The following is a 27,447-nucleotide window of genomic DNA, read 5'->3' on the forward strand; positions in this document are numbered from 1 at the left end:
GAGCCAATCTGCTTCGTCTCGCCTTATTCTTGTGGCACAAAGCCCACATCTGTCTGACAGTGCAGTGCTGGGAAGGGACAGTGTGACCTTTGGAGCATTACTACCGCGTAGAGATGGTGGAGTGGTTGGAGGTAGCCAGGAGCCAAGGGCTTAATGCTGATGCCTTGTCTCAGCCTCTCAGTTGCAACTGCTTACACAGACGGTGACTCAGGGTCTGCCCCTGCTGCGGGTTAACCCTCAGATGACACAGGAGCAGATGGCATTAGCCACTTGCTAACTGAAGAGCAGTCATGTGGACAAGAGTGTTACAAGGATCTTTCTCTAATAGTGTCTTCTTTCTATTAATATTCCCAGACTTGCAGACACACGTGAGTCAAGGCCAGGAGCGGAGAGGGTCAGCTCCGGGTTGCTGATTCTACCACTTGAAAGAAATCTGTAACCTTCAGGACTTTGTATTTTTATAAACAAGGTTCACCTCTCTCCTCTAATTCAGACACATGGGATGCTGAGGCCAGAGCCTAATACTGTAACTAGCATAGCAGATAAATCTCCATGGGAACAATTAGTATTATCTACACTTGATAAACAGTCTCATGCTAAATCTATGTCCCAAAGGGTGTCATATTCTACTTTAACAGATTTAATTAAAGTAGATATTGTTCTGTCAGTGAATAGAGAGGCGCAGGCAGGACTGGTGCTTTTTTTTTTCATAGGGGATGAACTGAGTCCTTAGGAAGTTTCATTGCTACCAAATCAATAACGAAGGTTTGAGTTCTCTTTGGGGAATTTTCACAGCTTCTTCTTGTCCAGGAGATAAATTCATTGTAGAATGTTGCCCAGCAGTTGTGGACCAGGGGCACTCTTCCTTTTCTTTTCTGGTGCGCTTGCAGAAAGCTCTTCTGGAGCTTTCCTGGAAAGTGCAAGATAGATACAACCTACTCCTTGGGGAAACTGCACTTTTCTGAGACACGTTCTTCAACTTCAGAGGAGAACAGAAGTCGTTTTACAAATGGGGAGAAGGAATCACACTTTTAAAAATGACTATGATACAGGTTCAGAAATAAGCCCTGAGAATGGTGGGCAGAGCTGTCTCACAGTGTGTCCCAGAGAATGTAGTAATTACTCCTGCCCCCAAAAAAGGCAACCTCGTCTACTCCTTCATTGAGTAATTATCTTTTCCAGTGTTGCACACTACATGTCATTTCATCTTTTAGTTCAATACTTTTTTTACTGCCTTAAAATCAAGCAACAGACCTTCAGTGGTGACATTTGGACCCACCTAGCTTTGCAAATCTTCTCGTGTGAGTAAGAGCAGCACAAATGACATTTTGCAGCAATCCGTGGGGCAGTCAGCATGTTTGGCGGTTCATGGCCCTTGGGCCAATTTGCCGCTGACTTAAGTACTTACCAGTGGGCCATGGTGCGACCTCTAAATAGGATTCCTGCTGGAGCTCCCAGGCATCTTCAGCTGCACACGAACAACTGTTTCTGAGCCCTTACATTATTGTAAAGTTTGTGTAGAGGCCTTAACTAATGGTGCATAACATTTGAGAAGACAATGTGTTATGGCAGGTAAAGGAACGTGGAACTGCTGCCACAGCAACTGTGAAAAGGGGAGATGGCGAAGAACGCTTCAGGAAAGCATTTCAAATGCCAATTTCACCGTCTTTGGACACAAATTTATGTGCATGGCAGTAAAAATCATCATCTGTTGTCAGGACTGAATCAAAGGCTGTGTCCTGGCTGATTGCAATGCAGAGCAAGCAGGGAAACTCTGAACTGATGTGCGTGGCCATCTCTTCTGCTTCGTCTTGCCCCAGGAGAACAGCCATGTCCTCAGCAGATGCCTCATCAACAGGCTGTTGGTGGGCAAGATTCTTCCCTTGAAGCACATGCAGAAGCAGTTGATGTCACCTTTATTAGCAAAGACTTTGTAATGAGAAGTCTTACTTGAGAGGCAACAGAACTCTTTGTGGGCTTTGCATCCTTCCAGCATACCTGGAAGTTTGGTTTTGTTCAAGTCTGTATTGGAGAACATGAAGTGAGGTCCTGCTGCTCCTTCAGGACACTCCTGACTTGCTTTCATCTGGAGTATCTGGACCTGCACTATTGCAGTATCATGGCAAGGGGTGGTGCTGGGACAGACAGCAAAGCTGCTAAGATGACTTGAAGCTCCTGTCTTGGTTGTGCCTATTTCTGTGTCAGCGCAGGGTGAAACCTGCCAACTAAATATCTGATGTTTCAGCACCATAAGGAGCATTTCTTCGTATTACCTTTTTCACTCGCTTTAGCACCCATCTGATGTACATGCCTTTGGAGAAAGGGATTAAAGCACAGAAGGAAATATTTTAGGAGTCACAGCAGAGGACAACTCCTTCCAGCCATCCTGCCTCTGGCAGCCTTTCCTGCACGTGGGGCAGCCAGCAGGGGCTTTGTCCCTGCAAACCTCTGTTATTTTAGTACTTGGTATTTATTTTAGCAGTTCATCTCTGAAGACTGAAGCATGTCAGCAAGCGAGATTGATTGCATCTCTCCTCCATTGCTGGCTCCTCACTGCTGCTCTGTTACCTCTTGGGAGTCTCTTCTCAGCAGCAAAAAAGCTGCGGCTCTGTTCCTATCCTGACTTCCATGCAAAGTGACCTGAAGAGGTTTTGAAGCATGCTGTGGGTATCGCTGCTCGGATAACACAGAAGCAGAGCTGCAGATTCCAGGCCTAGCCTGGTCCCTGTGCTCTGCTGTCCTTCAGATCTCTTTCCAGGGCCTCCCTCCTCCTCCCAGCTCCAGCACTAAATATTAAAGCAGTGCTAATCAGCTGCCCTTGTCCCAGCAAGCCGGCAGCTTTCTGCAGATTTCTGCCACCTGCTAAAAAGGTGACTTGGAAGGAAAGTTTGGTCCGTCCCTTGCTGCCTGCATCAGCCTGAACGGTGGGCTCAGCTGGTGAAAAATCTGTTGTACTTCAAGTAATTTTTCTTATGCAGAGCTGTCTGCTCTCTCTCTCAAGGCCGCTGCTGGAAAGGGCACGTTTTACTGCGTGGTCTCTGCCTGTGGCACGTAATAGCTGCCATGGTTTAACATGCTCCAGCTCCACCATTGCCAGTTTTTGGCGTGCTGTGTCTCTGCACCGCTATCAGGAATCCAGCGCTCCCCTGCCACGCTAGAAGGTCACCCAGTGGAAGGAAACATGCAGGTTTATCACAGCTGGGACACAACCTCTGGTCTCTGCAGTTTTCTGCGCTCTCTTTGTCTCCAGGAACTCTTTGAGTTTCTGGCTTTGCAGAGGCAGCACTCAGGGTTTCAGGGCACAGTGGTTGTTCCTGCCAGACCAGGATAAAGATTCCCAGGGCAGGCAGGCTGTTTGGTGCAGCTAATACGGCAGTGCCCATGGCTGCTGTGCCTTGGGGGAGATGGAGGTCCTGCGTATCTGCAGCAGGGCGCTGAGAAAATGTCATTAGCTGAGGTGTCAGCAGGCAAGGGGGCTGCCCACGGCCACGGGCCACCAGCCCTGCCCTGCCCAGCAGCCCCTCGCTGCAAGCACGGCAGCAAAAAGCAGCACCAATCTCCTGCCTGCGGCTGGCGCGGCACCAGCATCTGTTGTCATGGCAACGGGGTGTCACACCTGCAGAGCACTGTTTCGGGTACCAATTTGTGAGCCCTGCACGGGATTTGTCAGATCATTGATGAGGCTTGTAACCTCCCCCCACCCCTGGTCACCTTGCTGGGAGTGGGATGTTCTGCATTAACCGTTTGATCAGGCATCAGCTGGTAGACACAGAAATGACACCAATTTAAAGCAGACGGGATTTTACACCAAAAACATATTGTGTGTTGTAGCCTCGTGAGACAAGAAACAAAGCCCCATTCATCTCCATGCGAAGGCAAGGCGCAGCCATCTGGATTCCTCCCCCGTCCCGGCGCTGAAAAGCCACACGTGTGGCACCGCCAGTGTCGCTGCTGGCACCGGCCGCTCAGGCTTTGCTGAGATGACCCTCTCTGCTCCATCACTACAAGGCACGAAGAGCATGACTGAACCCTCTGCTGGGGGCTGCTCTTCTTTAACTAAAGATTTATGGCTGTTTACGAAGCGCACGGTAGCTGAACCACCTGAGGGAGGACCCAGAGCCAAATTGTCGTCTCTAACGCTGCTATTTTGAGTGTGAGTTTTCATCAGCAGCTGTCAGCTGCATGAACTTGTCCTTTTCCCGTTTCAGATTCTATACAATAGCCAGAGTGTGGAGGTGGACGGCCACTCGATGAAGAAACTCATAAGTGACCTCCAGCCAGACACGGACTATTCTTTTGTGCTAATGAACCGCGGGAGCAGTGCTGGGGGGCTGCAGCACCTCGTCTCGATCCGCACCGCTCCTGATGTCTTGCAAAGCAAACCCATCGCCACAAACAAGTACATGCAGGAAGGAAAATTCACACTCGCCCTTCCCAAAGTCCAGACCACTGTGCCAGTTAGGTAGGTGCTGTGCCTGGTGGAGAAGGCAGGGTGGGGGGCTAGAGATGGGGGAAAAAAGGCAGGGTCAGACCTCTGCCAACCTGTGGATTTTGTAACCTGGGAGTGAATTTTTGAGCCAGGCATTTACCCGTAGCATGGGATCACACTGCTGGCTCTTCCTGAGCAAATATTTATGTGCAATAAAATTAAGACAATTCTCTGACAGTTCGCCCTCACCCTGGCGGGTATACTCCAGATGCTACCAGCAAAAACGCAGCTGAGGATCAGGAGGGACTTTCTCTGACACTGTATAATATCCTTTAAATAAATAATGCTTAAAGCCTCAAGGAGATTAAAAAAACGAGTTTGTGGAAGTCTTATTCGTTACTGTGGTATCCTTGTGCTGAAGCACAATTCCCCCAGGGTTCTTGCTACAATCCGATTATATAAATGTCCTTCTCACAGCTCCTGCACCACCCTCTGGAGCAGAGTCTGTAGATCTTCATTAACCTAATGAGTGCTAACGGGAGTATTCTTTTCTCTGGCGTAGCTGGAAAACCAGCCTCTTTCTTACAGAACCCTTTTCTTGCTTAGAGGGGAGAGAGAGGAGCAGGTTGTCCTTGGGAGACGTATGGCACGTGTTATTCAGTGACCTGCCAGAGAGATGATTTAAGGTCCAGTGTTGACGTTTTCCTTCCTTCCCAGGTGGTACTACATCGTGGTTGTGCCAGCGGACCAGAGCACCAGCAGCCCGACTGCTCGGTGGCGGACACCTGATGAGATGGAGCTGGACCAGGTAGGAGTCTCCAGCAGCTGCTGTGATGGAGGTGGCTCCCAGTGACCGGGATGCCTTGCCCAGGCCTCCTGGCCACAGCATGGGTGCAGGGACATAACCGCAGGCTCTGCATCAGAGAGGGGGAGCTGTGGGATGTGCCGTGCCCACTCAGCCTTTTTTGGCTAGTGACAGCATGTAGGAAGAAAGCTGGAATCAAGCAAGGGAGGAGACACCTCCCAGGATGTGCCCCATCAGGAGACCACACTTGAGTGTCTCCGAGCTCTGATTGGGACAGATCCTGTCTCGTGTTGTACGCTCTTTGCAGCCTTTTTCAGCTGAAGCAATCATGCTGATGTTGAAAACAAGCTAGGAGAGAAAGGTACTGTTTTCAGTTTATTACGCTGTTCTGTCAGGAGGTTTTTCTCTCTCTCTCTGGGTAGGACCTGAGCCTGCAGTTTGGATAAAGAGTATCTCTCTAGTATCTAACAAAACCTGCAAAGCTCCTTTCACACTTGCTTGTTAAAGGCTTTCAGCATTCATCAGCCCATTCACTCCAAGAGGCAGCTTATTCCATGTAGGAGTCCTCCAACACCAGTAGCATGGTACCTGTGTGGGCATCAGAAGGGTCACACACAAGGGGTTTGTGGGCTCTCCCTTACCCCCACACACCACCACCCCCAAAGTAATAAGGAAAGATTCCAAGAAATCACACACGGAAGGGTCCATTAGGAGAACAAAGTTGCAAGCTTGAAGCACTCAGAAATTACAAAGTGTTAGAAGCTGTAAGTCAGCCCTGCTTATCATTAATCTTTAATTACATGATTGCACAGTCTTTTCCATGGGGTCCCAGCTCAGGCCGTGTAGGGGTGGATCTATTCTACACATGAAGCACAATTGTGTGATGGAGAACCATCATCTGTAGGTCTCCTGCATCATTTCATTTCAGAAATTGGAAGATGTCATGAGAAGCAGAAGACTAGGATGAGAAAGGATAGTTTGGGTTTGAGCTTTAGGTGGCTGAAAGGTATCGAGAGAACTGGTTTCTAGCTCTGTTTCAGTCCTGGGCAAATGTTTTAAGACAAAATTTTCATTCGCAGCCACTGTCGTACGTGTTCTTGGTTTTCTTGAATGCTGAGTTTGAGATCCTGGAGCCTCATTTGCAAAGCTTAAGCATCCCCAGCTGCAGAGAAAGTCAATAGGAGCTCTGGTGGATACAGACAGTACTATAAAAAAAATCCTAAGTTTTCTTTAGAAACAAAACAAGCCAATGTCTTTTCAATCTGACATTCAAAATTAGTGGGCATTTTTTACGGTAGTGTCTCTGCATCTCTGTTCTCCATCTGTAAAATTAGGAAAACCGCTTTCATCTCACCTCATATGGATATTTGGAAGATAAGTTCATTAGTGTTTGTGAAGCACTTGTAATATTACAGTGATCAGCACCAGAGAAAAGCCCACGAGGAAATTATTAATTTTGTCTTCAGAGCTAGATTTGAATAGTAAGCAATAAACAAGGCCTCAGGCTGCATAATGGAAAGAAGAAAACAAAATATGGAATAGCTGCTCTTTGATTAAGCACTGTCTGTTCTGTGTATTGAACAAAGCAGGGGAGTTACAGAAAAGACAGTATGTGACCGTGCAGTCAAGGATAGTAACACAATGCACATCTGTAAGACAGCTGAGTTAATTTTGCACAGGCAATATTAATTTTCTAGTTTTTCAGAATCTGAACTTTGCAAGCCTGGCATTCCTTTGGTGCAGTCTTGTGGGGCATGTGTTCCATGTGCAGGTGGCAGTAGCATCCAACAGCCTCAATCACAACTGGACCCCTATGGTTCCATGCACGTACAGCTTTAATTTCTACCTCAAAGAGCCTGGCTGTAATTTCACAGAATCACAGAATGTCAGGGGTTGGAAGGGACCTGGAAAGCTCATCCAGTGCAATCCCCCCATGGAGCAGGAACACCCAGATGAGATTACACAGGAAGGTGTCCAGGCGGGTTGGAATGTCTGCACAGAAGGAGACTCCACAACCCCCTGGGCAGCCTGGGCCAGGCTCTGCCACCCTCACCAGGAAGAAGTTTCTTCTCAAATTTAAGTGGAACCTTTTGTGTTCCAGTTTGTACCCATTACCCCTTGTCCTATGATTGGTTGTCACTGAGAAGAGCCTGGCTCCATCCTCCTGACACTCACCCTTTATATATCTGTAAACATTAATGAGGTCACCCCTCAGTGTCCTCTTGTCCACCTCCAGAGCCCCAGCTCCCTCAGCCTTTCCTCACACGGGAGATGCTCCACTCCCTTCAGCATCTTTGTTGCCCTGCGCTGGACTCTCTCCAGCAGTTCCCTGTCCTGCTGGAACTGAGGGGCCACAACTGGACACAATATTTCAGCCAAGGTAAAAGAGATATGTGTAAGGAGCAAACTCCACAGTCCACAAACTATCTTTCTGCCTTTTTCCCCTGCTGTTACAAGGATATTTGTGAAACTGAGATTCCTCCATCCCTTTTTTCTTTTTTTTTTTTTTTCTTCCTTTTATGTTTTTTTGTGATATTGCAATGACAAGCTGTAGAGGGCAAGGATGGACTGGCAGTGGGGAAGAGCTGTGGGTGCCTTACACAGATTTCCTCCTCAGAGGGAGTGAGCTCAGCTCAGCAGCGTGGCTTTGTGTGCACATCACTGTCCCCGGCCCCGCTGACGTTCCCTGTCTGCCCTGACAATGCTGCACTGATACATTCGTGTGTGAAATGTATTTCATGCCTCCTTCTTCATTTTAAATTAGAATTTCTGTTCCAAGCCTGATATTGGTTTTTCTTCATTAGAAAAACATCTTTAAACGTCTGAGAGTCTTTCTTAGCAGCGTAATTGAATTTTTATGTGTTTATTTCCTTTTTCATGAATTCGTGGCCGACTATGAAAATTTCCATTTTTAGTCTGAACATCCCATGAAATCTGTTATCATTCTGTGTGATTTAGACAAAGCTCTGCCTGCAACCCAGCAGCAGGTGAAATATCGAAGCACTGACGGAAGAGAAAGACATAGCAAGTACCACTTTTCCCTTGTACATCAGCATAGGCTGTAATTCACACCCAGTGTCCATAGAGAGCATGAGTTGCTGTCCACACCAATATTTGGGCTGCAGAATGTGGCCCAGTTCCCTCACTTCATTGGGATGCACTGACTCGGGGTGACGGGCTGTATCAGCCCTGACACCGTGTCAGCATCCCAGGGCTCAGGGCTCACCCAAAGCTAAGCTTTCGGCAGAGGTGCTTGCAGTGGGGTTCTGCAGATGGGTGCCCCAGCAGCACCTAACCAGATAACACATCTCTCTGGTTTCTTTCTACCACCACATCCAAATCAAACCCAGTATCTTCTCCTCCCTTCCCTTCCACCCTGCTGAGTCCTACAACCGGTAAGGTGACAGCGTAAGGCGGTGTCACGCTGGGCAAAGTAATAGTGATGTACCTTGTTTGTCCCCAGCTGCTGGAGGCCATAAGCCAAGGGAGTCAGAGCAGGCGCCAGAGACGCCAGGCAGACAGACTCAAGCCCTACATTGCTGCTCAAGTGGATGTGCTGCCTGAGACCTTCACCTTGGGTGACGAGAAGAACTACAAAGGTTTCTACAACAAGCCCCTGTCTCAAGACTTGAGCTATCGCTGCTTCGTGCTGGCTTCTCTGGAGGATGGAGACACGGTAAGGATGTTCTGCTGGGGGGAACATGGTCTGTCCTGGCAGAGCTGAGAGTGGGCTCAGTGCAGGCAGGGTGAACAATTACTGCGAGCTGGGATGATGAAGTTTTCCCTGAAGAGAAGAAAGTGAGGCTCCGTAACTGGTGTCAACAAGCTGAGGCATCTGTGGGAGTTGACTTGATATATGTTGTTTTTGGAGGGAAATGGCACATATGTTTGACCTAACGGGTGGGAGTGGAAGGCAGTGTCAACACACGCGTTCTACACAAGCTCAGTTGTGGCTTGCAGGGCTGTGCCCAGAGCAGAGCATGACACATGGTTGGGTTGGAAAGGTCCTCACTTTGCTTCAGTTCAAGTAAGCAACTGTGAAAAACACCCGCTTGAACTCCTACACTGCACAGTAGCTGCTGAGGCTCTGCGGTGAGCAGGATGCTCCCTCTGCAAACCTGCATTCTCATGCTCCTCTGGCCAGAATCTCACCTCCAGGTGATGTCTGGAGAAGGAAACAAACCCACCTCCCATCACACTGGGTTGTCAGCAGGGCAAAGCTGCACACATGCCTGCTGTGTAGGGATTCCTGCTCCTGTGCCTCTCCTTGCTGGAGGCAAATGGGCCATGACATTGTCGGCAGCGTGTCACTGTGCACACGGGGCCTGGGCACGTGAGGGGACGGGAGCGGCTGATGCAATAAGCCGGGAGCAGCCTGGTGAGACCTGTGCATCAGTGTCCAGCTGTAAACACAGGGGGCAAGAGTGGTGGTGGTGACAGTAGCTTCAGCCTGTGTGCAAGTAATGGAAATAATAGAGATGCACAAAATCCTTTGGTCGGCTTCCAAACCACGGCTTCCTTCCTCAGCCTTGTTTGCTTGTAATGGCTCATTAAGGCTGGTCAAGTTCTTCATTACTCATCCAGCTCACGTGTTCTTGTGGCAAGATGTGCACGCTGGTGAGAGAAGGAGAGTCACAGATAAGCAGCAGGGTAAGGCAGAAGCCTCGGGATATGCTATCCTGGCAATCCCTGTCAATAAAAGATGACCTTAACTAGTTATCCCAGATCGTCATCGCCTCCTCCCTAGCACAGATCTGCCACAGCCCTCCAGTCAGCCACCAGCCGGTAGTTATTACACCCTGCTCCTAGAGACCACCCTTCTGCATCCCCTGCTGCATCGCACCCTTTTTCGTTTGAAGCATGAGTGCCCTGTCCAGGGCTGTGCACTATCTCCCCCACTCAGCTCCTCTTTAATTATTTGCTGTGTCTCTGGTGTCAGCAGGCGAGCGTAACATCATCACCATTCCTCAAAGGCAAAGGGCAGTGTGCTTGAAACACCATCCCTGAGAGCAGGAGCACCTGCACCTTGCAGTCTGCCTTTGGAAATGCCACTGAGATAACAGTCTTTCTGATCTCTTCTGCTGCTGTTTTGGAAGGAGCCATTTCTGAATGAAGTGCCTGCAAAAATATGAATCTTTGCCCCTTGCACAAAGCTTTGGAGATGGACAGATGGGTTACCTCGCTGCACAAATCAGCACGCTCCCTCCCCAACACCTGAGGCAGCTTGACCTTTCTTGGTAGTCACAGGCAAAGCCTTTGTGCCTTCCTCACAGTGTAACTCCTTCCCATCCAAAAGGGAGCACCAGGACTTCTGCCCCATCCTCACACCACCCATACAGCATCTTCTTTTCTCCGCCATGCTCAGACAAAGCTGTTGCTGACTCCCTGTCCTCTTGTTTGAACTGTCCAGGAGGGTGTAGGAATAGGCCCATGGCTTGCACTCATCCTGCGCAGACTTTCTCCAGGAACAGAGCTGAACTGGAAGCCAGCAGCTGTTTCAGGGTCGCTGAATGAGGGTCTTATAGGGCTGGAAGGTTTCACGGACAAAGCAGCAACCACCCACCGTGCTCTTCCTACATCCAGTGTCATTTGTGACCACTGATAAATCTGAGGAGAGCGGGCAGGATGCTGCACCTGTGCATGCGGCCAGAAGGATGTCACAGATAAGAGCATTTTCTGTACTCCACGCATGTTTGAAACCAGGCTGGCTGGGATCAAGGGCACCTGTGAGAGGCGATCAAGATATAGATTTGTGTGACACCAGCACACTTGATTTTTCCCTTTCTTCCCCTCACATGCGCGCAGACATGAAGTGCATGTTTAAACTTCAACCTTAAACCAGACAATGTATAGATCTGCAGGCACCTCCTCCGTGACTGAAACTTTCTATAGCAGGAGCAGAGCATTTCTGGCTCCCTATTGCAGGGCAGCAGATGCGGCTCAAAAGCCACAGGCACTGAAGTGATACAGCTTTGGCCCTTTATAACAGGGGGGAAGGTTTTCTTTTTGCAGCATTTAACCCTTCTGACCCAGCACAGCTGAGCTGTGAAGGGACATCACAGCTCCATAAGCCTTAGCAACAGCAGCAGAACAAGCCAGGTGCAGTGTCATTTTTCTGCAGGAAAGGGTTTGGTCTCTGCTAATCCTGCCTTGCTGGTGGGGCCAGAAAGCTGTCCCTCTGGGTTGTAAATCACTGGACTGCAGAAGTCTCTGGAAAGGAAACTGTGAGTATGAGCCCCTTTCCAGGGTCTGTTTATATCAGGGCTGAGACATCAGATAGAAAATGTTCCAGCCATTTCATTTCTTTAAGAAAACCACCTAACCAACCCAGCAGGGGTTTTCCTAATATAGCCATGTCCTGGAGAGATGTGTTGGTATCAGCACAGCAGGTATTATAAGCCACTTAGGAATCATCAGCCAGCCCCACTGTGCAATTGGTTGGGATTCAAAAGCTTGTGATTTGGCTCAAGAGAATCCAGGGCTGGCAAGTGGCTCTTAGCTGGGCTGCTCCAGTTTGGCACCTCGAGGACGGGTCTGTTAGCCAGAACGTTGCTGGCACTGGGCATGTTTCACACCAGGAAGAGACTGTTTCCACGACATGACCTACGCTGATGCTGAGAGAGGGAGGATCCTATGGTGTGCTGCAAGGGTTTGAGAACCGTGACCGTTCCCTGCTAGCCAGAAGCAAGGGGAAACCTCTGCATTTCAGGGATATAACCTTCTTTAGCATAATGGATGCTTCCTTCTCTCTCCCTCTCCTGCTGGTGCTGTTCAGAAGAGATATGCAGCCAGCCCCTACTCGGATGAGATCGTGATGGAAGTGGCTTCAGCGAAGCAGCAGGATGAACCGGAGATGCTGTGGGTGATGGGACCTGTCCTGGCTGTGATATTAATCATCATCATTGTCATCGCTATACTCCTCTTCAAAAGGTGAGATCTAGACCAGGTCATAGCAGTTACGGCATGAGCAGTACAGGTGATGGCACTTTCGAGGCCCTCCTGGTAGCATTCAGATACGGGGTTTTCTGAAGACAGTCTTTGGTCGTCACAGGTAGGAGGAAAGTTTCTACCTGGCACGGCAGAAGGCTGCTTTATAAAGAGAGCAGAAGGGTTGGATGGATATTCAGAAGACAGTTAATTATCAGCCTCAGGACACGTTGCTGCTGTGAATTCTGGACATGTGGGAGCAGTGGGACAGAGGAGAGCAGCTGTGCCTCTAAAGCCAGTCTGGCCGCTCTCTGGTCTCACAGCTTGGATTTGCAGCCTTAGGGACTGGTTTTCTGGTTTTCTTTGGAAATTGCCAGCTTGATCCCTGGCAGGTGCCCCCACTGCTGTGAATTTTGCCTGGGGAGCCTGGTCTTGGTGGTGAGAACATGGATGTAACAGGCTGAAATCAGAGTAGGAGCTCTTATCTTGAGGCTGCTCACTCCTGGCTACCAGATCAGGACCATCCACGCTCTCTGCTGAAGCAACCACCTGCTTTTGCATAGCAGAGCAGTCCTGCTAGAGCCGTAACTGTGGTGTGAGATGATTGTTAGTCCTCCCGAGGAGCCACAGGTTGCATTTGCATGTGTTCGGGTAGCCTGTTCAATTACAGTAGGTCATTCTCTATCAGCTCAGCTCCAAGGTTCTGCTCCTCCTGGACTCTCTATTTACATATGTATCTGTAGCCTGGGGAAGGGAGCTGGCTTTGTTTTCTGATTAAATGGAGCTCTGCTGTGCATGTGCAGTCAGTGCCTTTCTGTCAGTGATCTTCTCCTTTCTTTTGTTTCTGCTCTTCCCTGGATCTAGTAAACAAGAAAGGTAGGAATCCATTTTATCTTCTTGTTTTGCTAAAACTCCAAGTCTATTTCACTTTTAAAAAATTAAGCCTGAAGCTAGTTAGGGGTATCTTTGTTTTTAGGAGCATAGGGCATGCCAGCTCTGGGAATTTACAAAGACTTTGTTTCCTCAGAGATATCAGCCTCCCAGCAATTGTCAGCCTCTCACAGCTCTTAGGGAGGCAATTCTAACATAAAGACTTCCCAGATTGTTTTTGCAATTAAATTAAAAATAAAAAAAAAACCAAAAACAAAATGAAAACAAAAAAAACAACCACCAGCAGTTGTTGGTGTTTCTTTGTTTTCTCAGTCACTTCAGACTGAGAGCTGTTACATCAAGAACGCAGGTGCATTCTTGCAGTCTCTAATGATGAAGCTTTGAGGGAATACCAGGCAGTTGTAAGAAACAAAGTGTTTGCTGATCTTTGAGGAGAGAAAATGCCCCCCTGGGGTTTTCTATACCTGGGTCCCATGGACATTGTGCCCAGCTTGGCTTTATCCCAGAGCCTGGAGCACCAGGAACCAGCACCACTGTGCTCAGACCTGACCTTCACAGCCCTGCTGTGTCCCAGCCCACACAGCCCCTTCCACCACCACCCGTGTGCTCAGGGTGACGCTGTGTTATCCCTCATGTTTTTGTTGTCCAGCTTCTCTATGGAGGCATTTTCTCCCAAAGGTGTCTTGTGCAGCATACTCACAGTGTCAAATCTACAATGGGAATGAATTGAAGCTGAGTAGCAGTGGATAGCTTGGGATCTGGAGGTTTGTTAAGCAGTTGCCCTGACTAAGCTAATGAGAGAGACAAACATTAATTATGTGGTGTGCCCATTCCCCAGAAAAACTGGACCACTTTGCTCAAGGGCTCAGCGGCTGGCACACAGTAGCACATGGCACATCCTGCTGTGCTCCTGGTAGGAGAAACAGTGCTTTATTTGTTTGCCATGTATTTTCCTTTCTTTCTGTCGATGCTCTCAGTCCTTCAGCTCTTTTGTCTCAGTCCAGGCAGCTAGGAGGCTTGAGATGACTCAGAGCAGTGTAAAACTCACAAGCTGGTGCTCCCTATTGAACAACTCCAGTGATGGATGCAGCCACAGGCTGCAGATGGAGCTTGCCCACAGTCTGAGCCACAGAGGGAATATAGGTTTCACTCGTGATTTATACACCAAATTTTCCCTAATTGCTTCTCAGTAGTGCCAGCCCAGCATGCACAGCTCCCCATGGAAGTGATAGGACCCCGTGCCTGTGCGGAGCATTTCACGTGACTCAGGGTCACCACCATCCAGAGATGCAGCTGCCTGTGTGCAGAACCTGGCAGCCCTTCATGGTGCTTCGAAATGCCTCACAAGGGGGCAAGAAGCAAAGACCGACTGTTGAGATTTGTCGGATGGCAAACGTGAGAGCATTCGTGCAGAGTAGCAGCGATGCAGCTCCCTCCTTCCAGAAAACGTCAGGTCAGCAGCGGGGTTCACCATCAGGCAAAACCCATTTGGGGGCTGTAGCCAAGAGACAAAGTCTCTGCGTATCGCTGCACACTCAGCGTGCTGGCAAAGCGTCAGGGTCAGCACAGACTCAGAAGGAAGTATTGCTGTCCTGCTCCACACCCCTCTCCACTATGTGGGTATATCCACTATATTTGTAATATAGAGCAAGAAGTGGGACTTAGGGCATCACTAGAAACCCTTATTGTGGTATTAGGTTTTCCTTAATATTCACTTGTCCACTTTCGGATTGGATCTGTCCCTGCTTTGCCTGTGAATTCCAGCAACAGCCTGAGGTGGTGGCATTGCTCTAGGCATAAATATAGCATGAAGAGACAACAGTGTATTTTATTGTTCCATTAATACACGCCTTGGGTGCCTTCAACCATTCAAGACGTGTATTAATGGCCCAATAAAACATACCCTGAAGAGCCTTTACACTATTATATTACAGCATTCTATATTTAAATATTTCTAATACTTGGAAAAAAAATTATTATATCCTTCCACTTCAGGAAATAGTTCCTAGAAAGAGTAAGAGGAAACAATGTCTTGCATCTATCTGCTTTTTGTCTAATAAATATTATGCAGAATGTCACATTTCAAAGTGCCTCACTAATCAAACCTCTGCCATCGCTTAAATATGATCCTTCTTGTTTCATAGATGGGAGACTGGAGGCACAGAGGAGGATGTGACTTGCCCAGAGTCCCAAAGAGCCTGAGATGGAGCTCGGTGTCTGAGATGTAGCGACTCAGACTCTTTCCCAGGGTGGTTCATGCCGTTCTCTGCCAGAGCTCACCTGCTTGTCTCTGTTCTCTCTACCCACAGGAAAAGGGCCCACTCCCCCTCTTCCAAGGATGAGCACTCCATCGGCCTGAAGGACTCGCTCTTGGCCCACTCCTCTGACCCAGTTGAGATGAGACGGCTCAACTACCAGACCCCAGGTAAGGAGCAGCAAACCCCCTTGCATCCCACCTCCTCTGGTCCCCATCATCAGGTCCCCATGCCAGAGGAGGAGCTGCAGTCCTCTTCCCCAGCAGCTCTGCACCTTACAAATCACAGTGGTCCCCATCACCAGGTCCCCATGCCAGAGGAGGAGCTGCAGTCCTCTCCCCCAGCAGCTCTGCACCTTCCAAGTCACAGTGGCACAGAGGGGGCCCAGACTGAGGATGTCCAGGTGTCTGCGCTCTGGTCTACAAATCCTTCTCCCTGGCCCTGTCACTGCAGACACACAAGGCTGGAGAACCTGGACAAGGGACAGTGGTGTGTGTCAGGCATTATGTGAAGCTCACTGGGGGTGTCCTGAGCCAGGAGGAGCCTCCAGCACCGAGCTGGGAGAGCTCACAAGTTGCCTGCACCTGCATTGCTCCCGGATGCCGTGCTGGCTTGGTTGAGGCTGGGATTCAGTGCTGAGCACCAGTGGTGCAGTGCTGGCCATGGGGGCTGCATCTGGGGAGATCAGGAGATACAGAGAGCCCTTGTACTGCCGAGGGCAGCCCTGCTGACTCTCCTGCTCTGCTCAGCTAAGGCTGAAGAACTACCTACAGCCTACGTTACTCCCAGCCAGTGCTGTGGCCCAGTGAAGGGCACTGCTTGTCACAGTGGCCTCTGCGCAGAGGATGATAGTTCAGTAAAAGCTGTTGCTTTCTGCATGGAACTGTTCGCTGCAGAGCATCTCGTCGTGCCTGCACTGGCCTCTGGTGCCTCAGGCTGCAGCTGGTTTGCCAGCCCACGGAGGCGACTGTACTTCGCTGTGCAGAAAGGCCTCGTGCTGCTGCTTTGTGTCTGTACATCTCTGATGGCACCAAAAGCACAGTGTCTGTTGTAGCAATCAGAGACAGGCTCACCCTGACTCGTTCAGAGCCTTTCAGACAGTCCAAGTCCTAGACAAAGTGGGGAGCACTTGGGCTTTGTGATGGAGGAAGCAGTTCAGCGATAAATGAGACTCATACTGCTCTCTTCTAACTTGCTCCTCCTAGTCTGTAACCTACTTTCCTTTTCCTCCTGCTGCTCATTCATCTGAGAGCTTTCATCTAACAGGAGAGTTTGGAAGGGACCGTTTCCTGATGTGAACCTGCTGTGTCTGGGAGGGAGGGTAAGAGGAGCCGTTCCTGTTGCCACTTACGGCACTCTGGCTCAGACCTGGGGTGGGCTTCACCACCACATCCCTCTCCATGCCAGAGCAACAGAGCTATAGTTCCTGCATCTCCCAGACAGGACCGATGGCAGATCTTAGAGGTAGGATGCAGTGACAGCCAGGCAGTTGCCAGTAGACCTGGCACATTAATTTGCCACGACAGACCAGCGTGGGAGGGAAGTGCTGTGGGGAGCAAGGGAGGCACCTGTGCTACACAACATCTCAGCAGGCAGATCTCTGGGAGCAGCACTAGGTGAGGGGGTCACACACAGTAGGCGACTGCATGCAGCTTCTTGAGGAGGAGCAAGGTGTTGAACTGGGCTGCTCCAGGACACCGGTGCACAGGAACAGGTCTCTATGACGTGTCTCCACTGCCCAGGGACACAAGAGCCATCTTTGCTGGATGCTTGTGGTTTGTGTTGTATGGAGTAGTGTGACAGGTCAGGCTTGCATCTGCTCCCTTTTCCAACAGGAGACTGGGGTGTTTGCAACAAGGGAATCCCTTGCTAGAGCTGTAGGGTCAAGAGCTGCCATCAGAAGGATCTGGGAAATTTTCATTTCCTGCTGTGCCTAAGGATAAGCCAAAGACGCTGGCTTATTGAGAAAGTTTGCAGAGCTCTCTGGAGAGGTAAAAATAACCCGAAGTGCCCAGTTCACTGGAGACAGCAGCAGTGCCTTGTGATGCTGCTAACCATCCCTCCCCACCAAGTGACAGCACTGTGTCCACCTCTCCTCCTCCCTTCCGTATCATTTGTGAGGCTCTGTGTGGTGGAAGCGGGTGTCGTGCAGCTCAAAGTGACTGTTCCAGCTCCTGACGAGCTTGTCCTCATTAATGAGGACGCATGAAAACCAACGAGCCCAGTGGGCCCACACTGTTGCCCCTGTCACCCTCCCGAGGTCGAGGCGGTGCTGCGTGAATGCGTTGACAAGAGGCGCTGGCTGCGGGCCCTGCACGCTTCGGTAGCTGGTCTCCCTGCTGGAGTGTGCTGAGCAGGGAGAACTTGTTTAATGCATAATTAATTGGGCTACTGTTATTAAATATTAAGCTTTCTCATTTTTGTGGTTTTTACTTCAGACAAGGGTTATTTCCCCCACTGTTGGCCTCTCTGTACTATCATACCGCTGTGGCAAGTCGCTGAGAGGATACGGGACCAGGCAGTGCCACAATACACTGTGAAATGAGACTGACTTGCGCTGCTGATGAGCTGTGAGCGAGCTGGAGCTCAGGAACATTGAGCAGAGGTTTCTGGGGCTGAGTGCGGTCCTCCTGGCCACTGAGCAGCACAAATGTCCCTGGTACCTGCCATCCACCTGCCCTTGCTGTCTCCCCTTGGGCACGGGGCCGTGGACAGCTGTGTGCAGTGAGAAGTGTAGCTCTTGGCGTCAGATGAAGACCTGTGCGCTCTTTCGCCTGCGAGGACCTCCAGCTCCATGTGTTTGTCAGCATGAGGGGATGGTGCTGGCCAGAGCCAACAGCCTCATGTGTCATGGCCAGCTGTGGAGCAGCCCCCGCCGCCAAGCAGCCGGTCCTGTGCAGGAGGGAGGCTCCCAGTGCTGTGGCAGATGGTGCTTTCCTTTGCATCTCCATCTCTTTCCATTTCTGAACCTCTGCAATGATGACTAAAGGCTAATGGGATTTCTATTCTTGCCCCGTTTCTTTTCTTTGCAGGTGCCAGTGTCCCCAGTTGCCCGAATATCTCAAGTTAGTTTTAACTCCTGTATTTATCTTTTGACACCTTTTGCTTTTTCTTTCCCTTTCTCTCTCGTCTCTGTAATTTTTGTTTCAATGTCATGAAGGTCACCCTCACTCACAGCAGACTGTAGAATGGCAGTGATTTCACTCTCTGACACGATGTGTCTGTCACACCAAGGCCGAGCTCGGTTACCATTCGCAGAGCACGACAGCAGCTCACCGCAGCACCGTGCGGAAGGGAAGCCCCCAGGACGCTCCTGTGGCAGCTCTTCGTTTGCCCCTGGGCCTCCTGCCACCCTCGCAGCAGCATGCCAGGCTCTGCCATGGTGCCAAGCCTGCTGCTGGCCCTGCGTGGGGACAGGTAACCTTGGCCATTCTGGAGGGGGTGACCAGCAAAAAACCACTGATGGACAAATGGAAGAGTGCTCTGCAGCACAGTGCTTGAACACTCTCCTACCTCAGGCAGACTGGCTTCCCTAGGCTGAGTCACCTGTGCCATGGAGTCAGGCAGAATGGGTTCCAAGGATGCTGATCTTCTCCAAACTGCCATGCAGTTGGTACCAGAGTTCCAGGCACAGAGCAGAAGGACTGCTCTGGCAGGTTAGGTCGATTAGTACCAGGACTACGGGTAATTGCACCTCTTTATCTCTTCTTTGTCTGGTGAGTTTCAGGTTCACTCTCAAACAGCCACAAAACTGTGTCCTCCCTGCTGCTTGATAGACAAAGCGTCTGTGTGTGCATGCAGGAACAAGAGCACTACATAGGATAGATGTTTCCCCCACAGGCAGGGCCAAGGGCTTTGCAGTCTGCAGTCCTGCAGGCATTGTGAGGCCTCTGAGCCCTCATGGAGAGCTCTGAGCCATCATGGAGAGCTTCCTGTCCTCTGGACAGAGTCCTTGGAAGACCATGTAGAAGTCCTGGTAGTGTGTACAAATCTCCTCTGTCTTGCCCTGCACTGTCTGTGGCCGTTGTTCCAGGTTCACCATAATGGGGTACCAACCACCTCTTTCTCCCCTTCTGCTCTTGCAGCTCCTTTGATGCTGCAACACTCCCTTGACCAGCAAAATTGAAGTCTGGAGAGATGCTCTTGTATTTCTCAGCAGAGATCAGAGTCTGTAGCTCTGCTGTGGTCCACGGTTCTGCCATGCTTCCCTCATGACCACACTGGGATAACCACATACTGTGGTTACATTACAGCCTCTTTATTCTTCCAGTGTCACATTTCTGCCTCAGTGCTACAATGTTCTGCTCATTCAATTGCTGATAGGTAACAGCCCTGCACAGCAAAGGCTGCATCTGAGCTATAGGAACACCAATAAGCAACTTGTACAGAAATCAGAGCATCATCTTTATGAGACTGCTCAGCTACCTCACTGATCCTGATGAGCGAAGTGGCAAACAGAGGACCATTTGCAGGAGGACTTCAGCACAAAACCGAGAGTGATCTTTCCTTCTCCATCTCAGGCCCTCCACGGATAGCTCTGCGCTGCCAAGTGATAGAAGGATGAGCGCGTGTTGGATCCGGTCTTGCCTGTATGCAGCGATGTCAGATGCTTTTGGCAGAGGTGTGAGGAGCCCTGCTGTGCAGCGGCTGCAGTGTAACACTTCCACGTTATCACCTAGTGACTTGTCACCGCTGTGTAGAATGCACGTACTCAGCCTGGGGACTCCTCCATCACCTCAGCCACCCATCACTGCCATCTGTGGCACCGTTCAGGCTCCTGAGCGACTGAGAAGCTCCTGGCCATGCTCCAGCCTGTCTCCCTGGGTGTGAATCAACAGCTTCAGCCTATTAATAATCATTATTACCCACGTGGGGTTTCTGGGAAACCCACAGAGCAGCCGATGGAGTCACGAGCCTTGGGATTTGGATGAGCCAGGCTTTGGATGTTTCACAGCCACGTTCCTGCCAATTACCATCTCAGCTTCAGAGAAGAAGGTTGCAGTGGTTGAGCCCTGAATGCCAGGGCCCCAGTAGGGTTCCTCCCAGTCCCATGTGCACACCCCCACAGTACCTGTCCCCTGTGTGGGACCTTTGAGTTCCCCTCCTCCTGGTTTCTCCCCTGGGCAGGGCTTGTTCTGTGCCCAGGATGATCTCCTCCATGGGGCCATACGGTGCATCCCTGCTTTAGACAGGGCAAGACTCCTGCCGTGCCTTCAGCTGCATCCCAGCTTGCAGCAGCCACCCAGAAGCAGCTCCAAGGCACACGGTGGCTTGTGCAAGCCAGCCCAGTGGAGTTGAGTTGGAGGCCCTGGAGCTGGCTCTACCTCTGGAGCACTGCTGAAAAGCACTGAGTTACACAGCCGCGGGCAGAGCTGCTCCTCAGCTCTCAGAAAGTTGCATAATCTCAAACCAGGGGAGCAGCCATCCTTCTGTGGGGTTTTCCATCTTTCTTCAGCTCCCCAGCAGCTGGGGCTGCATCTGCCTACCCAAAAAGGTGCGCACAGACACTGCAGAGGCTTCCCCTGAAGCCCAGATCTAGGCGAGTTTCTTTTTGGCTAATGCCATTGTTAGGGGTAAGCAACAGGATCAGCCTCAGCCCTTGGCATTGAGAGCACCAGAGAATCTGTGTGTTCAACTTCAGCCCGTGCGGGAGCCCGGGCAGCACATTGACATCACGTCCCCAGCCGGTTCCTGCTGGGGACCTGCCCGAGCCCCTGCCCGCTGCGTGGCCTGCTCTGTGTGCCCGGTGGCTGTACTGTCCGAGCATGCTCACCTGGTCATGCACATTCTGCACATCACTTTTCTTTTTGTTTCACCGAACCGTGTGCTCTGAGAGTGCGTTGCAGCATGCCGTGTGATCTCGCCAACTTCCCATTCATCCCGCCCAGCGCTTCACATCGTCACATGTGTCCGCCTTGCACCCACCTCTCAGGTTTGCTCTGCACATGCTGTTGTCGACCCCTTCTCAGTGGCACAGAGCTCTAACCGCTCTCCTCTCCCTCCTTGTCTCACTCGCAGGCATGCGCGACCACCCCCCCATCCCCGTGACGGACCTCGCCGACAACATCGACAGGCTGAAAGCCAACGACGGGCTGAAGTTCTCTCAGGAGTACGAGGTGAGCGTGAGAGCGTGCCGGGCGGCGCGGGCAGAGCGGTGCTGGCCAGGACCCCCGTGGAGAGGGCTGGAGGGCTGAGCTGTGCCTCCCCCGCACCAGCATCGGCTGCACAGGCCCCGAGCCAGGTCTGGGAGCCTGCCAGCTCTCCCTGCCAGCCCCAGAGCGCTGGGAACTCGCCTTGGGCAGCTGAAGCATGGCTTGTGCGGGGAGAAGGCCTGGCAGCTGAACACGCGGCAGCCCGCCATGCTCCCACCATGGTTACAGTCTCAGGAGTGAATGGGAGCTCGTGTGTACCCGCCTGGGCTGCCGCCTTTTACTTGGTTCTGCTCTGCGAGGGCTGCCCTCTGTGCAGGTTGGCAGAGGTATTTCAGTCCGCAGCATCCCGTGCCCCTTCACTTCTGTCTGTATTCAAAGCTTTGCTTTTTGCCCCTTCCACCGCTGCTGACAAACACGCCTTTGCTTTTCATTCCTGCTTTCCCGACCCGTTCTCTCTCTGGACGCCGCTGGACTGTGCCGGCATCGGCCTGTGCCATTTAGCATCTCTGCCACCAGAAACTGAGCGAATGTCCCGCTGCCCTGGAGCAGCCCCAGCTCCCCTGCCTGCTTGGAGCTCTCTGCCTGTGCCCTGCAGTCCTGAGCTGCAAACTGCCCAGCGCTGCTGAATCACACACACTCCTCCATACATCTGGTGGAGTCCCCAGACAGGTCGTGTCCGCACTCACCACCAATGCTGCCTTTGCACACAGACACAGGGGCAGGCGCTGGTGTTTGGTGAACCCCATCCTGCACTGCACCTCTCCCAGCTCTACCTCCTCCATTGCCCTCCTCCCCTGAGGACAGCTTGCCAAGAGGATGCACATAGGGAGGGGAAGGGGCTGCCTTGTCTTTATCACCATTCTCTGGGCTTGATGATTAGGTTGAAAACTTATAAAGTCAGAGAAAATTCCTCCACATCTGTGAGAGCAGCAGCAGCACGATATATGTTTTCCCGTGCTTACACGCAGGACCCTCTTGAGCTGCAGGGGACTTGTAAATAAACCCCCCACTAGTATTAAAGAGGGAATAAATTTGAGAAGTGTCCTTTGCATGTGTTATCACTTCTGTTTGAATTGTTATCTGCCTGTGCCTGTGGCCTCCCCTTCCTGCAGCATACCTACACTGATTTATGAGATGAGATCAGAACATTTGCCCATGAGGTAGGATTATATATGCCAGGAAAGGGGAAGCAGATCTCTGTGCTGAGAAAGTAAGGGATAAATTCCAGCTAGTTCAAAGGGTATGCTGTGTGTATCTGAGGAAGACGCAGAGCTTGGTTTTGCTTCAGGATGCCAGGTCGAGAGCTCTGCCATCCCTTTGCTTACTGCTGCCTAGGCCAGAGAGATGCTGAGCTTTTACCAGCTACAGCATTAGATCGCAACTTGAGAAGTGTTTCAGAGAAACAATGTGCTTCCTTTCCAGTTACCTGGGTGTTCGTGTATGCCCTGCCAGAGGTGCCAAGGTGTGCAGTCATATCTGCCTGTCTTGGGCTTTTTGTTACAAGTCCAGCTCAAGTGTTAAGCGGGGCTGTGCCTCTGCTGCGTGCCGGGGATGCAGCAGGATCCAGCGTCTCAGTGCCCCCATCCTCGCATTAGCCCTGCGTTGGTTGGAGCCCGTGCTGTAATACTGAGCTGTGGGAACTGTTTTGGAAAAAATGAGCATTAAGTAAATTCTCTTAGCTGTTTTCATGAGCCTCCCTCTTCTCATTTCTCTTTCTTTAGAATATCATGGCTGGTTGAGAGCACCAATCAGTTGTACTTTTCATGTTGAAGCAGCTATTAAGTAGCTGATTGTTGCATGTAATTTTTTTTTCCCCTGGATTCTGCTGCGTTTGAGTCTTCATCAGCTAGAAATTACTAAACATGACAGGCTCATACAGTGTTTGATACTAGGATAGGCCCTAAAGCAGAAGTGGGTGGCCCTTGTTGGCATGTGGGGATCAGTACGGTCGTTTCCCATTTGAGATGCCAGTGAGAAAAATCCCGGGCTGAGTTTGCAGCAGTCGGCAGCTGCCTGTGCAGGATTGGTGCTGCCGTGGGACTGCTCTCATCCTGGTCCCTGTGTGCGCAGATTTGGCGCAGCGACAGCTCCCTTTGGGGTCTGTGGTGGGAGGGCTGGAGGGCAGGACGGGCACAGCATGTGCTGCTGAGTAAGGGAATGTGCAGCATGGATGTGGAAATAGTGGAGGTGGGAGGGGAGCGAGGTGTGCAGCCCCTGCGGGAGCTTGTGCTTCCCAGCACGGGGAGAGGCGGAGAACCACGGCTCACTAAATTCTGTGCAATTGCAGTCATTAAGTGATTATACAGTCCCAGCACTCACCCTGGGACTGAGTGAGCCCCAGACCTACGCAGAGCTGAGTGACGGGTGACCCAGCACTTCAGAACATGGAGGCACTGACCCTGTTTCCCTATGGCGTGATAGTGCTGCCGGACTGGGCAGAGCACAGCTGAGCAGGGGGAGCTGAGCAGCGAAGGCATCACCGATGAACCCCCAAGGCCCATTTGCTGTTTAGTTGTGCTTTGGAATAGTTGCATTTTAAGCATTTTTGCAGAGCAGCTTAGCAGCCTAACATCTCCAAAGGGTGCAGGGCTGTTTATAGATGGCTTGAGTTCCAGGACCGGCAGCACCTCAGGCAAAGAGCAAATATTTAACAGCACTTTTAACCACGGAGGCCAGCTGCCCAGGGCCGTCAGTCTGGCGCTCGCCTTGGTTGTGCAAGCAATAGCAGGGTAGCCTAAACACAGGTGACACAAAACAAGACCTGTCAGCACCTCCCCACACACCTGGAAAGGGAGCAGGAAGGGTGGCAGAGATTCCTCGGAGCCGGCTGGCCTCCCTTCCCACAGGTCAGAGAACAAATAACATTGCTCACACCAGTTTGCCAGCCCACGTGGCCTGTGCAACAAAGCGGCATGGAGAGAGCGGAGCGTTGGCTGCAGGGACAGCAGGCTCCCGAGCGGTGGGTTGGCCGGCACCCCGATGGGCAGCGAGTGATCCCAGCTGGACCCGCTGGTCACTCTGGTGCAACAGGAGGGGCTGAGCTGTGGGTGCTGGGAGCTGAGCCGGCTCTGCCATGGGGCACAGCGCAGCACCACCTCGCTCCCCCGGGCACGCAGCAGAGCTGGGGGGAGCAGAGTGCAAGGGTCTGGCAGCAGCTCCTGGCCTGGCCGCACCAGGAGAGTATTTCATTTTTAGTGTACAGTGAGAGCTACAGTGAATTTACAGTGTGGGATTAATGGAATTAAATTAGTTGAAGGGATGCTGAGCCTCTTAATTATTTATCTGCGGGCTATGGCAGGCGCTGCAGCTGTGTTGGAGCTCCTCCTGTGGGCCACCTGCCCATGCTGCAGCCTGTGGACATGGGGCAGGATCCTGCTTTTGGATGAGGGGTGCCCACACTGGTCCAAACAGGTGTGCACACACGGACCACAGCTCGCACGTTCACTGTGGGATCCAGCAAGCTGAGCGTTGCTGTCCCCTTTGTTGCTATGAGCAAAAGCGGGACAGACTCGCTCCAACCAGAGCTGGTTCCTGCTCTCTCGTGGCTGCTGCCATTTCTGGGGCAGATCCTGCACCCCATTCCCAGGGGAAAACTTTTCCCTTACATCCAAACTGCCACTTGTGGCGATTGCCCCTCATGCCCAGTCCCTTTGGGATGTCTCTCCAGTGGATGGCCCCCAGCAGCAGCTCAGGTTAGAGATACTGCAAGCCAGGCAGGTTAGTCCTTGATCATCTTTAGGTTGTGCATGAGATTTGACTGTGCTTCTGCTTCCCAATGCGATGGGGAGGCTGCAGCCCCTTACCCATGGTTTTGTATGGAGAGAAACGTTGCTGGCCTGCCCAAACCCCATGTTTGCTTGCATTTCCCTTAAAGCCACCAAGGACATTGCATCTCCCATGCCTGCAGCCCTGGCAAGGCAGCTGAGAAGTGCTTGGGTCCCTGGGGCTGGTGAGCCCAAGAGGTGCTGGACTCGGGGTCTGGGTGGCACCCAGGGAACCGCACATTGCGGGTTTAATGGGCAAATTGGGAAGCTGCCTGGCAGGCACGCGGCACTCACGTTCCCGTAATAAGAATAATAAGGCTGAAGCGCTGCCAGTGATTGATTCAGGAGCGCATTATGTCCTCATTTGAGACACGGTGCAGATTGACAGCGGTCAATGCCTGTGCTAATGCAGCTGATTTCACAAGAGGCTGGGAAGAGCCCACAGCCCAAATACCTTCCCCTCTCCTTGCCCTTGTGCAGCCATCTGGGCTGCTGAGCAGCACTGGACCATGGCCACCAGCTCCTGTGCTGAGCTGGCCCAGGTCTGCCTGCCCGGGCTGGCCAGCAACAGAGGCAGCTGCAGGGACCCTGCATGCAGGGGGATTTCGGAGCCGCACTGAGGAAGGGGAGCAGGAAACCCAAGGCGAACCGTATTTGAGAGACAAACTGGCACTCAGGGTTGTTTTCAAGGCATTTGTGAAGTGCTCTCAAGTCTGTCAAGGAAAGAGCCTTCCTCCAACTGCATTTCAGTGGTCTGGCCCTGTCTTTATGCTGATGGCAGTAGCAGCAGGGATCCCTGAACTGCTCTGGAGAGATTGTTCCTGCACTTCTGTGCTGGGAAGAAGGAGTTTTACTAATTGGGCTTTTTCTTCATTTGTACTTGCTGTCTTACAACACCTCCCCTCTCACTTTAAAGCAAACTAAAAGTCATGGTGCTTTTAAGTTTGTTCCTGGCTCATTTCCTTCCAGTTTCTCAGCCCTTCTGCTTTCTAGTAAGAATGAGTTGAAAGTGTTTCTCTGGTCAGGTTTGGGGATGAAGCAGTGATGCCCATGAGCCCCAGAAAGGAGCAAGAGCAGACCCCCAGTGCCCAGGCAGTTGTGGAGCAAGGTGGGAGGACAAGGCCATGCTGCCATAGTCAGGGGCTTCAGAGCATCGTATGGAGATGGGACAAGACTTGCCAACCACCACTTCATGTAAGGGCTTCAACTGCTTTCCAAGCAGCCCATCATCCTCCCATTTATTTACTCATTTGTTTGCCTTAAAGGGGGGAACAGGTGTACATTAATTCATCACCAGAGTTTAAATTAAATCATTTTACTTCTAAATGAGTCGCTAATTTGCAGGAGTATTTAATTAGAGCCTCTTTGCACTCAGGTGCTGTATTACTTCTGACTTTCTCACCTGTTTGCCCTCTTAAGAGGCTGATGATGATTAGACCATTTCTGCACATCCTCGTTGCACATCAAAGCAATTAACCCTAACGGCAACACCTTGATGCTGCTCCTGGGTTCTGGGGGCTCTTGGCAGCCCTGTCTCCCCCAGGGAAATAACCCTTTCCACGGCTGTGGCAGGATGCAGACTTGCTGTGCCAAGCACACTGCACCCCACAGCTCGGGCAGCCTCGCAGCGTTTTGGCAGTGATTTGCAGTGTAGATTGGGCGCGAATGACTGCGCTGAGTTTCCGCTGCCTCTGCTGCCGGGGGAGGACTCGCTCCAGCACCCACCTGTGCCCAGCGCTGAGCGAGTGTTCGCAGAGCACATGCGGGGCTGGTGCTTGCTTGTGTTGCACCTCAGCAGCAAGAAAATGCTCACTCATACTTTCAGGGCCAGTCTGAGCTCCACCACCAGCTAGACAGCTCTCTGCATGGGCTGTCTGTGCAGATTAAGGCCACCTTTTTGAAAAAGTGTTATTTATGTGTCTAATAGGGCTTGGTGGATTTTCCTCCTTAGTTTGTCTATTGTGGTTCTCTTTCAGCGTGCTCAAGATTGACTAGGCTGGTATCAAAACCCCTCTCACTCATCTCTACTTCAAACAGAGAAGTCCTTACACATTTTGTTCCTTTTACTTTTTCATGCCTTTGATCATTTCTACAGTCCTTCTCCTGTTCAGCCCCACTATTAGGTGGGCAGCAGTCATCCCTGCCACACAGCTGAGGGAGGAGAGCCTCCAAAGAGCTGATTCAGTGAGCAGCCTATCCTGAAAACAAAATAAAGGTGCCTGGA

The 27,447-nt window shown here is 51.2% G+C and overlaps 1 protein-coding gene across 1 annotated transcript in view; it reads left to right on the forward strand.

The window, feature by feature from the left end:
- Nucleotides 1–27,447, forward strand: part of PTPRF (protein tyrosine phosphatase receptor type F) — a gene marked incomplete at both ends in the record, with an annotated part of 250,740 nt that overhangs the window by 203,784 nt on the left and 19,509 nt on the right. The window contains 6 exons of the mRNA XM_080349237.1: nt 4,209–4,462; nt 5,147–5,237; nt 8,698–8,910; nt 12,010–12,164; nt 15,362–15,477; nt 21,326–21,423. Of these exons, the coding sequence (XP_080205363.1) occupies nt 4,209–4,462; nt 5,147–5,237; nt 8,698–8,910; nt 12,010–12,164; nt 15,362–15,477; nt 21,326–21,423 (927 nt within the window). The remainder of the gene's footprint in view (nt 1–4,208; nt 4,463–5,146; nt 5,238–8,697; nt 8,911–12,009; nt 12,165–15,361; nt 15,478–21,325; nt 21,424–27,447) is intronic.

The sequence above is a fragment of the Nesoenas mayeri genome (genome assembly GCF_963082525.1).
Source record: "Nesoenas mayeri genome assembly, chromosome: 8".
Classification (NCBI taxonomy): Eukaryota; Metazoa; Chordata; class Aves; order Columbiformes; family Columbidae; genus Nesoenas; species Nesoenas mayeri.